Source organism: Neomonachus schauinslandi, chromosome 6 (genome assembly GCF_002201575.2).
Source record: "Neomonachus schauinslandi chromosome 6, ASM220157v2, whole genome shotgun sequence".
Taxonomy (NCBI): domain Eukaryota; kingdom Metazoa; phylum Chordata; class Mammalia; order Carnivora; family Phocidae; genus Neomonachus; species Neomonachus schauinslandi.
The window spans coordinates 145577106-145591188 of NC_058408.1; the positions used below are offsets into that span (position 1 = coordinate 145577106).

The 14083-nt window shown below is 48.4% G+C and overlaps 1 protein-coding gene and 1 long non-coding RNA gene across 2 annotated transcripts in view; both read left to right on the forward strand.

The window, feature by feature from the left end:
* LOC110592739 (putative DMBT1-like protein) overlaps positions 1 to 5077 on the forward strand; it is a 40985-nt gene extending 35908 nt beyond the window's left edge. Inside the window, 4 exon segments of the mRNA XM_044916227.1 lie at positions 13 to 230; positions 1018 to 1335; positions 3017 to 3050; positions 4924 to 5077. Of these exon segments, the coding sequence (XP_044772162.1) occupies positions 13 to 230; positions 1018 to 1335; positions 3017 to 3050; positions 4924 to 5077 (724 nt within the window).
* Positions 5078 to 10273: 5196 nt separating this feature from the next.
* Positions 10274 to 11759, forward strand: LOC110592691. Its single transcript, XR_002481121.1, has 3 exons — positions 10274 to 10318; positions 11168 to 11200; positions 11738 to 11759. It is a non-coding gene; the product is annotated as an uncharacterized LOC110592691 (long non-coding RNA).
* The last annotated feature ends 2324 nt before the right edge of the window (positions 11760 to 14083 follow it).

Sequence of the window (14083 nt, forward strand, 5' to 3'; positions counted from 1 at the left end):
CAATGCCCCCAGCCTGGAGGATATCCTTGGATGCCCCTACGACTCCGTTGAAATCTTCGATGGCCCCAGGATTGCCTCGCTGTCCATGGGGAAGTTCTGTGCCTCAGCAGCTGTGATATTTTTCTCCTCCTCAGACATCATGACCGTGGTGTTCCAAAGTGATTCTATGATCACCAACACTGGCTTTTATGCTCTGTTCAATGCAATTCCACAGGGCGAAGGAGAGTCAGGTAGGAAGCTTCAGGTCTTTAAAAGACAGAACAGTTTTCTATCTTGAGAGACTCCCCTGTTCACAAAGGCCTGGGATTCAGTTTTTAAAACACCCCACAACTGGCCCCATAAGCCCTGCTGTGTCGCTGTTAGATTTTCCCACTAAGAGCATCACATGGGCAATTGAAATCAGGCAGTGATGTGAGGCTGAAATGACAAGATGATTTGGGGGTAGTGGTAGTGCCTGGGAAGACAGCCTGGGGGACAGAAGAGAATGCCTGGGTGGGGAGGGTGCTCCTGCGGCTTGAGTGGGAATAGAAGACCTTGCCTGGGGACATGTGATGGGTGACAATGAAGGGGCATTCCAGGCAGAGAGAACAGCAAATACAAAGGCTCTTGGGGACACGCTAGAGAAACAGAAACCAAGGTGAGTGTGGCAGAACTTGTGAACTCAGTAAGGGAAGGTCTCCAGGAGACAGCATGCCATTCCAGGTGGCCACCGCCCATCGGCCCAGAAATAGCCATCCCCACTGGGCTTTAAGAAGTCATAGACACCCTGGTGTCCCAAGTCCTTCAGGGGATTAAATCCACACTTACCCAAGTCATGTTCAAAAACAGAGTTGTGGACCCCTTCCCCCAGGACCCCAGTATTGCGTCAAGAGACCCACACAGCAAGACCTGTTACTGAATCGAGACGGCCTTAGGCTTTGTTCTTGCCTTTATTTGCCTTAGACACAAATGCAGGAGTTTGAAATCCTTCCTACTTAAAACTTCCTAAGCTCAAAACTAAAACCCTGCTCTATTTAGAAGATGGACCCCAGCTGCGGCTGGTGGGCGGATCTGGACGGTGCTCAGGACGAGTGGAGGTCCTCCACCAGGGGGCCTGGGGCACCGTGTGCGATGACCTCTGGGACCTGAACGAAGCCCAGGTGGTGTGCCAACAGCTGGGGTGCGGACGAGCCGTTGCGGCCCCTGGAAAGGCTCACTTTGGCCCCGGCTCCGGAAACATCCTCCTGGATAACATTCAGTGTTCAGGAAGTGAGAACCACCTTGGCCAGTGCCCTAGCTCTGGCTGGTTGGACCACAATTGTGGCCACCATGAGGACGCAGGTGTCATCTGCTCAGGTAGCCTCTCCTCCCATGGCAGGTTCTTTCTGACCTTTGGACCAGCAGAATTTGAGTGATGGATGGAGGGTGTACACAGAGCAGGGCCAGGGGAGCTGAGAACGGTGGCCCCACAAGAACGTCCCCTCAGCCAGATTGACAAAGAATGCTGAGAGCCTGACTCCACTTTAAAGAAATGTACGCAGGTCCTTCTCTCTGCAACCTTTCCTGGGTCCGAGCTCCTTTTCCAGAACCTAACGTGCCCTTGTTCTTGTTTATGTCACATGAACCTTGCCTGCTTGAGACCTGCTCACACTAGGAAAACACCACTTGTCTTCATAAAATGTAACTTAGATTTCCTAAATTTACCTTTTTTTTTTTTTTAATTCATGCAGATGCTGGGGCCTGGGCTCCAGATGTGACCCCTACGTCCCCAGGTAGGTCCAATACTGTGAACTTCTAATATCTCTGCAAAGTGAATAAGAAATCTAATCTGTCTTGACCTAGACACTGGTGGACAGTGACCTAGGCACTGATCTCCCAAGGGAGTTTTGAAATTCCCAATGCCCAGGCTGCACCCAGACCAGTCACATCAGAATCTCTGGGCTCATACCAACCAGGTCATCAGTAATATTTAAAGCCTCCCATGTGATTCCAACATGTAGCAAGCTGAGAACCAGCCACATTTCCCGAATGAGATGGCAGCCAAAACTCCCCTCTGGACAGCAGAGCAAGGAAGGGCAAGAGGGGAAAGGGGCAAGAAGTTCCATCACTATGGCTGAGAAGAAGGTCAAGATGGGGAGGAGAGAAGGTAGGAAGGTTTGCTTCCCAGGAACATGAGTTGGAAATTGAAAGTGTGGGAGAAAACACAGATGAGTCCATGCCACACTCTCCCAGTGGGTCAAGAACAGGCTGAGCGTGAGAAGTAAAGCCATTTGGAGCTACTCTGGGAGCCTTCGGACTTTGCCAACCACGCAGGAATAGAGAAAGGGTACACATTGTTCTGGTAACCGACTCAGAGTCAGTGTGTGGCAGTGACCTCCAAACTCAAGACTCCAGTGATATCTGAGCACGTGTGGTCCTGCCTCCTGCAACTGCCTACCTCTTCTGGACAGGCTCTCAGCTGCCCACTTCCCTGCCTGCTGGCACCCTGGGCCCCACCTGGCCTCCTTCCCAACCCTGCGCAGTGATTACCTCCACCCTCTGCCTTCACTGGGGGCCTGGGTGTGGGGAAGGTCAAGGTTGAGGAGTACCCTGTAGTGTTTGGGGGCTAGGCAAGGTGGCTAGCAGCCTCTCCCTACCTGGGGCTGGCACCACCTTGGCACATTTGGAGGGACACTTGGTGGGGGGGGGGCCTCTTACCCACTCTAGTCCAGATCCCAAGGGCTCCCAGGTTGAGGTCGCCATCCCCTGGAGGCTGCCCATCTCATGTAGGATGCAGAAGTGAACCTATGGGAAAGGGCGATTGACTTCCCCACCTCCAGCTGAGGCCCCACATTTTCATTTTGCATTGGGACCAACAAAGCATGCAGCAGCCGTGGAGGGGAGGCAGAGCTCACAGAACCATTTCTCGGGGACTGACAAGCAGCTAGCTCCCTTTGGTGCCCTCTGGCTTTTCCTTTCTTCCCCAGTGAGTAATCTCCCCTAGCCTAGAGCCGGAGAGGAGGAGGAAGAAGAGAGGACATGGCTTTCAGTTCATCAGACAGCTCTGTGCCAAGTCCCACTTGCGATCTAGGGTTGCAAACCTCAGAAGGCTTTTCTCTCTTTTCTCTCTGCTACAATATTCCTTTTCTGAGGCACAGATGCATAACTGAGTAAATAAGAGAATGCATCATGGAATAAAAGACACTAGGGGGAAAAATGAAACCTTTTATGTCTAAATACTATCCACCAGTAGGTGAACGACTTCTCAATAAAGCATTATATATTTGCAGGGACACACACACAAAATAAGGCTTTTGCCATTTAATTCTCCCAGGGAAACACTGCATCTCAGACATTTTAACAAAAGAGAATTGCTTCTTTTTTTTAAAGCTGTATTTATTTATTTGAGAGAGAGAGAGGGAGAGAGAGTATGAGGGGGTGGAGGGGCAGAGGGAGAGGGAGGGAGAATCATAAGCTGACTCCTCGCTGAACATGGAGCCAGACGTGGGGCTTGATCTCACCACCCGGAGATCGCAACCCTGAGATCCCTACCTGAGCCAAAACCAAGGGTCAGCTGCTTGACCGACTGCACCACCCAGCGCCCCAAAAGGGAATTGCTTCTGAGACAACTTGAGGTCAGAGAAAACTTACTCTGCCGCTGTCCAGCACCCTTCCTGGCGAAGGACTGAGAGGCCCAGGTGCCATAGGCTCTCACTGCTCAGCGGTTTGTGTCAGTGCTGCCCAAGGAGAAGGACCATGGAGACAAGGGATTTCTCGAATGCATCTGACCCATTTGCTTCAAACTCCATGCCCACGAATCCCTGGTGTGAAACTCTGACAAGCACCAGCTTTCCATTGGACAGGCTTTCAAAACCTGCCCTGCCCTTGACCTTCCAGGCAATGGTGCCTAAGGATACATCTAGAATATAGAAATATATGCCTCACAGAAATCAAAGCCGAAAGGACACAGGAAAGGAGGAAGCTCCCCACTGGGGCCCGTCGACCCCAATGGAACGCTTGTCCCACCTGCCTTTCCCACCCAGGCTCTCGGCTGTCTGGTTTTTGTCCCTTGTCCCTATGCCTTTCTGCATGCTCTGCAGTGGTGTGCGCTCATAAGCGCAGTGATGTTACTGTGGGTGATGCCTCGTGACTGATCGATCTCAGGATAGGCCTGGGGTTGGTGGATCCTAAGGCAGAAGAGAAACAAGTCACGTAGCTGTGCGTTGTCTGTGATTTCTTGGTGAAACACTGAAAGAAGGGGAGAGACCACATCCCACATTAGGAGAGAAAAGAGAAATGAGGGAGCCCACACCACGTATCAAGACTCAAGGGTAGTAACAGGTTCATTCATTTGTATGTAACTATACGATGCTTTTGCAATGCTGAGCTCTTTCCTGATTTTCTTTGGTTTTGTTTTTTGCAGGTCCCATCCCTCAAGGGCCTACACCGCAAGGTGGGCCTACGCCACGAGGTAACTCTCTTTCATTGAAAGTATAACCTGTAAAGGGTGGAATCACTCTGATAATTCATAAAAGCAGAATAGATGTCTGCCTGTCCTGGCTGCCTGAGGGGAAGGAATTGGTGGGATGGAGCCCTCACAGATGGATGGATCATCTACATCTGAATTGAGCTGGTTTGCATGACAGGAAGCTGGGCAGAGCATTAATGAGATATCAGCTAGACACCCCACACCTGTCACATATATGTCCCATCCCATTTCCACTCTTGCCTACAATCTTAGGGTCCCACCCTGGAACCAGTCACACATCTTTTCTTCCCCCTCATTCCCTCTCAGGGGTACAATCACACACCAGCCAAGCTACAACGATGCCTAAACCACCATGATCCCTTCCCATTTTGTGATTCCCTGTTGATCTTGATGGAATTCTGGATTTTACTCCTAGGAAAAGACAAGGTACATGCCTGAAGAAGCCAACCAGTGGTCTCTTGTCTGCCCACAGGAAGAAGTAACTCTTGTGGGGGAGTAATTTCAGGCCTCTTGGGCTCCTTCTCCAGTCCTTGGTATCCAACGAACTACCCCACTGACGTGGAGTGTATCTGGGTGATACATGTGGCTGAGAAGTTCCACATAGAACTGGCGATCCCAAGCCTGAAGTAAGCAGCTTTGCCTTTTTCTACTTCAAAGGCCAAATTAGACTGGAATCCACGCTTTCCTCAAGGAGGTGGCCTTTCCACGTACCTAGTCAACTTGGCAGCTGTAACAAAAATATCACAAACTGGGTAGCTTCATAAACAACAGAAATTTATTTCTCACAGTCCTGGGGGCTGGAAAGTCCGAGATCAAGATTCAGGGTCTGGTGAGGGCCTGCTTCCTGGCTCAGAGGTGGTCATATTTTCACAATAGTCTTACCTGATAGAAGAGACAAGGGAGCTTTTTCAGGAATCTTTGTAAGGCCATTAATCCTGTGGTGAATGTTCTGTCCTCATAGCCTAATCTCTTCCCAAAAGTCCCACCTTCTAATACCATCCTGTTGGGGGTTAGGTTTCAACATATGAGTTTTGAGAAGACACAAACTTTCAGCCTTCAGCACCGAGTGACACATCCTTTCACATTGTAGGTGAAAATTCGTCTGGTCATCTGAGCTTGGGAGATGTAGAATCATTGAGCTCAACTTCCTATGCAGTTGGAGAATATCCCAAATACCCCATGAGCATCCCTAACATCAGGCCACCAAGGGTGCCTCAGCTAGGGTCACACACAAGAAAGCCTCACCCCTCCACTCTCAGCCAGCTACATCGGGGACATTGCATCTTCCTTGGGCTGAACCCAAACGGGTTCTTCTTCATTCCCATTTTCTCAGCTTCATTCTTCCCTCTGATGCTGCACAAAATAAGTCTGCTTCCTCTTCCCTCCAAGAATGTCTCTCATGCCCCTACAAGAGTTTTCTTCCACAGATAAAACAGCTCCATTCATTCATTCCTACTTCTTTCTCCACCCATACTCATTTTTAAAGGAATTTATCCTATTTTAATGCATATTTATATGCATACATATTTATATATGCATATACATATACCAGAGTCGCTTTTTAATGAAAATAATTGCTTTTCCTGATAATGTTTAACCTGGTTTCATCTTTCTACACCGGGTCCCATCTGGGTCGTTCTCTCTTCCTGACATTGTTCAGTCTGTGCCAGACCTCCACCACTGTTTCTACCCGTGTTCATCAGTTTTGGGAATCAAGGAGCTGAATGGTTAAATGCTGCCTTCAAAGGGGAAATGGGCCAGCAGTGGAGTAAGGGATGGATCTGATTAATTTTACCTGATGGACAAAATTCCTCTCAAATGGGGAGAAGAGAAACTAATATCAGGCAGCATTGTATATTGTGAGCAAAATGTATTTTTCATTCATTCATTCATTCCACACCCATGCATTCACTGAAACCAAGGTGAGCAGATTTGGTACGATATATTCAAATCTATGAAAGTCACAGTTCTATGATTTGGGGGCACAGGGTGTCGTTTTATCACTTCTGGAAGATGGTTACTCCAAACAGCTGTACTGACCCACTCTCCCTGCAATCTCAAGGTGACTGTCCCAACATAAATTTCCTACTATAATTTCAGAGTATACAAGTCAAGGAGCTGCTTCCTGAGTTGCCTACAGCCAGAGCTTAGTTCCTGACTTCCAGGTTTTGATGTTTCTAAGTCTAGATTTATTGATAATTTGCCTTTCGTGTCTCAGAACATGAAGTTAATTATTTTGCCCCAGGGAGGCTCAGCTGGCAATGACAGACCCCACAGGACACTTGGCTATGCCTGGAGGCACTTTTTATGTCCAGTCGGGGGCGTGGAGTACCACTATCCCATAGCGGGTGGAGGCCAGGGACACGGCTAAGTGTCCTGTGGTTCCCAGGACAGCCCCCCACAGCAAAGAATTCTCCAGCCCCAAATGTGGATAGCGCTGAGACTGAGAACCCCTGCTTGAAGCTTGCTTCTTTTGGGGGGTTTTCTTTCTATTTCAGCTTCTTTGGAAACTCCCTTCACACTTGATCTGCAAAAATTATATCCATATTTGAAATATGCTATTTCATTCTTGCTAAGTCAAGGGTGTCCTGTCTTCCAATGAAATGATTTCTCAGATGGCAGTGTCCCCTGTTACAGTCACACTATAGATAAATGTAATCTTTTTTTCTTACTTTAAAAATAGGCTGTGGGACACCTGGGTGGCTCAGTCAGTTGAGCATCTGACTCTTGATTTCAGCTCAGGTCGTGATCTCAGGGTCCTGAGATCAAGCCCTGCGTTGGGCTCCATGCTCAGCGGGGTGTCTGCTTGGAATTCTCTCTCCCCCTCTGCCTTTGCCCCTTCCCTCCACTAGCTCTCTCTCTCTCTCTCTCTCTCTCTCTCACAAAAAAAATGGGTTGTTTTGAGGTACTTGGCTCTTACTTCATTGTAACAGATGTGTTCTGCAATAAACAGATTTTCAAATTCTGTAAATTTGTACACATGCACAAGAGTAATTATGTCTGTTGTGTACGTATGACACAATGAGCACTTACAGTGCATTCCTTCAAGGGCCACTTACTCCTGTTTAAATGCCAAAGTGCATACCTCCTATTTTTATCATGTTAGATTAATGCTGATATTCTTTTTTATTATTATTATTAACATATAATGTATTATTAGTTTCGGGGGTACAGGCCTGTGATTCATCAGTCTTACACAATTCACAGCGCTCACCATAGCACATACCCTCCCCAATGTCCATCACCCAGCCACCCCATCCTTCCCACCCCCCTCCACTCCAGCAACCCTCAGTTTGTTTCCTGAGATTAAGAGTCTCTTATGGTTTGTCTCCCTCTCTGGTTTTGTCTTGTTTCATTTTTCCCTCCCTTCACCTATGATCCTCTATCTTGTTTCTCAAAAATCCTCATATCAGTGAGGTCATATGATACATGTCTTTCTCTGATTGACTTATTTCGCTCAACGTAATACCCTCCAGTTCCATCCACGTCGTTGCAAATGGCAAGATCTCATTCCTTTTGATGGCTGCATAATATTCCATTGTATTTATATACCACTTCTTCTTTATCCATTCATCTGTCGATGGACATCTTGGCTCTTTCCACAGTTTGGCTATTGTGGACATTGCTGCTATAAACATTGGGGTGCATGTGTCCCTTCGGATCCCTACATTTGTGTCTTTGGGGTAAATACCCAGTGGTGCAATTGCTGGGAAGTAGGGTAGCTCTATTTTCAACTTTTTGAGGAACCTCCATACTGTTTTCCAGAGTGGCTGCACCAGCGTGCATTCCCACAGCCCCAATAATGTTGATATTCTTTAAAGTATATTTATTGAGCCCACTTTCTGTGCAGGCCCCGGTCTAGGAATGGATTTCTGGTGCCAAACAAGACAGAGAGATCTCTGTCCTTGTGGAGTTTACATTCTAGATGGAGAGGCAAATAGTACTTGAATAAACCAGTAACTCAATGGATATTTGTCATTAGTGATAAGTTGATATGTGCTATGAAGAAAAGTATTTATACACATATGGTAATAGGATAGAGAACGGAGTGGGTAGGACAGCGTTTGGTAGGATGGTCAGGGACAGCTTCTCTGATCATCCAGGTTGGAACCAGGCAGTTTGGGGCATGGGAAGGAAGGGTCCTACTCAGCAAGCCCTGGGAGTTTTGACAGAAGGCGCCATTTCTCCCTGCCCCAGATCCCATTGAGTGTTTTACTCAATGAGACCCTAATGGATGCTTGCCCCCACCCCAGGGAGTAGCAGAGTTTGAATGAAGAGTCAGGGGACATTCTAGATACACTCAGGGTGGAGAGGAAGATGGTGGGAAAGACCAAAAGCCAAGAGACCAGAAGGGGGCCGCTGAATTAGAGCCGGTGAGACACAGAGAAAGGCTGACTCACCGGGGCCAGTGCCCGGAGGGAAGCACAGAAGGGCAAATTCAGGCAACATGTAAGGGGTCAAGGCCACGAGCAGGACGCGTGACTGGAAGGAGGCAACAGCGATGATTGCAGTTTCTGGCTGGATTCGATGCAAATGATGATTTTATTTAAGGCATTTCTGCAGATTTCCTTGGGGAGATTTACTGTGCCTTTACCTCCTCAGGTTAGAGGACATCTATGGGTGCCCTTATGACTTTATTGAAGTGTTCGATGGACGGCTAGTTGCCTCACTCTCCATGGGCAGATTTTGTGCTGGGACAGAGCTCACGTTCCTCTCCTCTTCAAACGTCATGACTGTGGTGTTCAGAAGTGATGCCATGATCACGAACACAGGGTTTTATGCTCTGTACAATGCCATTCAGCAAGAGGAAAGGGAAAATGGTGGGTATCCTGATATATACCTTGGAGGGAAGTTAGATCTAATTTGTGTCCTTTCCCTTTATGAGAGGAGATGCTTTCTAAATCTGACCCACAGAGTCCACCATCATTAATTTAGACATCCTGAGTGATGTCCACTCTGACAGTAACAGCCCCCAGCTGACCCCTCACCCTGCTCTGCCACTTGCTGTCATTTTCTACCATCAAAACATCCTGGCTAAAGAAACAGATGGCTGAATCACATACCTTGCATTGACTGTGTGTATAGATGGAGGACCTGAATGAGGGTCTCCCTTTTCCAAAGGAAGGGAAGATGCAGTAGGGCAAATCCTTCTGCAACAAACCTACCTCAAACTACAACTACCATCCCACCTGACTCCAGCTGAATTCCATACAAAAGCCATCCAGAACAGACCTCTTATATTCTGCAGCAGGACATGGGGAACATTCTAGAGCTCTCAGTGGATTATGCTTGGGTGACCACGCAATTTATTCTCTAATCAGGATACTTTTGAGGGTTTAAAAGGGACTCTAAAATAATCAAGAGGCATTACTTGATCTACAACAGTTGTAAATCAGTATTATCCTAAGCAAATCAGGACATAAGGCCACCCTACCTGGAGTCCAATAGCCTAACATGGAAAAAGTGTGCCCAGGTGCTGGGCATTCTGTAACTGCAGAAGGTCCTAGAGTTTTGGAGACAGCGCCATGGCTCAGAAGCCTCTGTCTTCCTGTCCCGCAGGTGCATCGCTGAGACTGGTGAACGGCAGTCACAGGTGTGAGGGCCGGGTGGAGGTCTTCTACAATGGCACCTGGGGCACTCTGTGTGATGACAGCTGGGACATGACAGACGCCAGGGTGGTGTGCCAGCAGCTCGGCTGTGGCAAGGCCTTGTCAGCCCCAGCTCAGAGCTACTTTGCTGGAGGCACTGGCCGCATCATGCTGGATGATGTTCAGTGCACAGGGAACGAAGCCAAGGTGTGGCAATGCATGCACAATGGGTGGTTCTCCCACAACTGCGGGCACCAGGAGGATGCCGGCGCCATCTGCTCAGGTGAGCCCCCACAGGGTGCGGCACCCCTCGTAGAGAGTCTTGCCTATCAGCAGCCTCTGGGAAGGGAGAGGTCAATGCCAGCAGGTAATTACTCAGAAAGGAATCCAGGGCTTCAAGCCATCTTTTTAAGTCTGTTTGTTTAAGAGTTGGTTTTCCTTTTCTTAAATTAGTGTGCCTGTAAAATGTTCAAGGTCCCCCCCCCCACCCGCTTAAAAGTTGTGATAATTAGATGGAGGGTTTGTATGATCAGACACCCTATTCCTGGGTAGACATGCCGCGGTGTTGGTGACGGTCCGCTCTCCCCCGAGTAGGAGTAGTAGCTCGTGTCCCAGGAGGGCTTAGCATGTGCCAGGCTCCATGCTGAAACCAGTGCATTCACACTCTCATTTGACCTTCACAGTCTCTAATAAAAGAAACTGTTACGTTCTCATCTTATTGATAACGCAACAAAAGCATATCCAAGATCACACACTGGCCCATACTCTGCTCAGTATCACCTCCAAGATACTGTATGAAAGGACTGAGCTTGGCTCAGTTACTGAAGCTCCTCCAGGCCCATAACTGAGCAAAAGTAAATAAATACCATATTTTTTATTTGCTTTCAATTTTACTATTTCCAGCAATTAGATGAAATATCATGAGGCTGAAAAGCAGATTGTGCCCCCGCACCCAGTGGGCCCTGACGTAGGCTGCCAATCTTTAACCAGCACTGATAGGTTTTGCCACTACGCTCCCAACTGTCCACAAAAAATATGTTTGCTCCTTAAAAAAAAAAAAAAAAAAAGACCTGATTTTCTTTTGTGAATCACATGACTGTCTTACTCATTCTTTCTTTTGGTCTTTGAGTAGGTGTCGATGGCAGTCCGAAAGTAGGACCAACAGGTACTGTTGCTCTTCAGTGCATCTCAGCGGCTGCCAGGCCTCCGAGTGATTATCTGTGGTCCTGGCTACTCGTTAATCCTGTAACCGGGGCACAGTTGACAGCATAAACCTTCTGTTGCTAAGGAACCAGAGCGACACAGCCCACTAGTGCTGACATATTGGTGGGGCTGGGGGTCTGCGGAGGGCGGGGAGAGGGCGGGTAGCATTCAGGTTCACCAGCGATGTCGTGTCTGGGCCCCAGGGATGCCATGAGTTGGCACCTGCCGTGATAGAGGGCTAGCTGCTTGCAGGGATGGTCATGCCACGGAAGCCGTGGAAAGCAAGGAAATGGGAACCGCAGGTCAGCCCTCAACAAGCTCTATCAAAGCACTCCTAGCTGCACATTTAGTGGGCGGGCGTCCCAACTCTTAAAGGGCCAGTCATCTCTGTCCAGAGAAGTCACAGCTTTGAGTGTCAATATTTTTGAGTGTTTTAGAGGAATATGTGGATAAAAGTCCTTGCTCACAGTATCATTTTTTCCTCTGCATATTTTCACAGACTCGGCTGGTGACAGCCCCACTACAGGTGTGTCAGCTTTACTTAAACCCTTCGCGTGGTTTTAGATTCGCCTTATCTGCAGTGTTAGCGCTTCCAGCAGCTAGATGATGCTCTCTTCCACTTATACATAAGAAGCTGCAGCACAGAGGAGACTTTAACTTAAATTCCACACCAAATCCAATATTTCAGCCATAAAACGGATGCTTTACGGGACGTTGGTGCTGACTTCAGCTGGGATTTGTATGTAATACGAGGAATCTGCCAACACAACTGGCCGGTGACGTGTCCTGAGAAAGGACGCTTAGGCTTGCCTTGTCCTTGTGTCTTTCCATGAAAACACGTGCTCAGCCCTGTCTATGCATGTGGATCCAGAAAGCCCTGTCAACCGTATGGCACGGTCATTTCTCCTCACGAAGCCCTGTAAGCTCGACAGGACAGGTGTAATGCTCTTATCTGACAGAGAACAGCGTCAAAAACTCAGAGGGGTCCCCAAAGCCAACTTTTTTGTTATCAGGCAAAGCAGCCCTGGAGAGAACTCATTCCTGCTCCCCATGCCCTCTGACCCCTCAGAAAACACCAGCACGGGTCAGCACCTCCTTCTGATGGGGTTTCTTGCCCTTTCTTGCAGATGAAAACTTCCCCTGTGGCGGTTTGCTCACAGATAATTCGGGCTCCTTCTCCAGCCCTTGGTATCCTAAAAAATACCCTGTAAATGTGGTGTGCGCCTGGGACATACACGTGGACGCCAGGGCTCGTGTCAAGCTCACATTTGAAGTGGTGAAGTGAGTAACTATCTCCCACTCTGCTCAGTTTTATAAACACAGTTATCCTGCCCACCGCCCCTACGCCCACCAATAAACAAACAAACAAACAAATAAATAAAAGCCACCTTCCATAGTTAACTCTCCAAAGTGAGGAAGGCCTTGGAGGCCCGTTGGGTAACACTGATCAAAATTTTAAAGGCACAAGTCTTTTAATGCAGCAATTCTAGTTCCAGAAGATGAGTCTACTGACAAAGTCTCATGCACTGAGGATAATCATGGCAGCCTTCTTGTAGGAGCACTAGATTAGAAACAGTCTAATTGCCCATCAGTAGGGGATCCATCACACACCCAGGGGTATGGCCATGGAATGGTCTACAGGAAAGCCTCGGACAACAGGGCAGCAGCTGACATCTGTGCCAGATGCCTGGAAGGAAACAAAAGGAAACTGTTCATAGTAGCTGCTTCCAAGAAGTAGAATGAAGCCAGAGGGACTAGTCAGGGGTGGGAGAAAATTTTACTTTTCACCAAATACCTGTCCATACCACTTAAATTCTGTTCTCTGTGCTTATAATGCATGTCCAGGAAATGCAATTACATGGAAACTTTACAAATTGGAAGGTTTTTATTTTTTTTTATTTGTTTTTTATTTATTCATTTGAGACAGAGAGAGAGAGCATGAGCAGGGAGAGAGGCAGAGGGAGAGGGAGAAGCAGGCTCCCTGCTGAGCCAGGAGCCCGATGTGGGGCTCGATCCCAGGACCCTGGGATCATGACCTGGGCCGAAGGCAGACACTTAACCAACTGAGCCACCCAGGCGCCCCTGGAAGGTTTTTATAAACAGGAAGTTACATACTGCCTGTCAGCAGGGTCATATTTCCTTCCAATCTGTGTGAAAAGATGTGGGTTTCAGGTGGCTCTTCCAGAACCCTCCCTTCCTGAACCCATCTGTGCAGTGCTTGGTGAAGGAAAAGTCCCAGCGGACGGAGTCTGAGTGATATCGTTACTTCACAGGTTGGAAAACTTCTACGGCTGTCCATACGACTTCATTGAAGTCTTCGACGGCCCGCAGAGTGAATCTTTTTCTCTGGGAAGGTTCTGTTCTGGTACAATCCCAATATTCACCTCCTCCTCAAATCGCTTGATGGTGGTCTTCCACAGTGATGCTATCCTCACCAACACGGGCTTTTATGCATCCTATGAGTCTGTTGTGCAAGACGAGAACAATACCGGTAGGTCCTTTGGTTGTTTTGGTCCTGGCCCTGCCTGGTGATGAAAGTGAGGGTGGGTGGCCGACTCTGACCGGGCACCAGGGATGGGCAGGGGTCCCCCCCTCCCTCGTTTACCCCCGAGATCTGATTGGGGGAAATGGTGGAACACCCACTTGTGGGTCACGGAGCAACACGCACATCTTCCGATATCAAAGCTCATCACACGGTGCCAAGGAAGGGTCTCGCCTGGTGCTGCCTCTGAGCCTGTTTCATTCAACACATGCGTGTAGTCTCTTTGCACCTGCTTCAAGATGTTGCCCACCAAGAGCGGCCACAACCAGTCAGCACGCCTCGTGCTGCCCACCCCACGCTGGG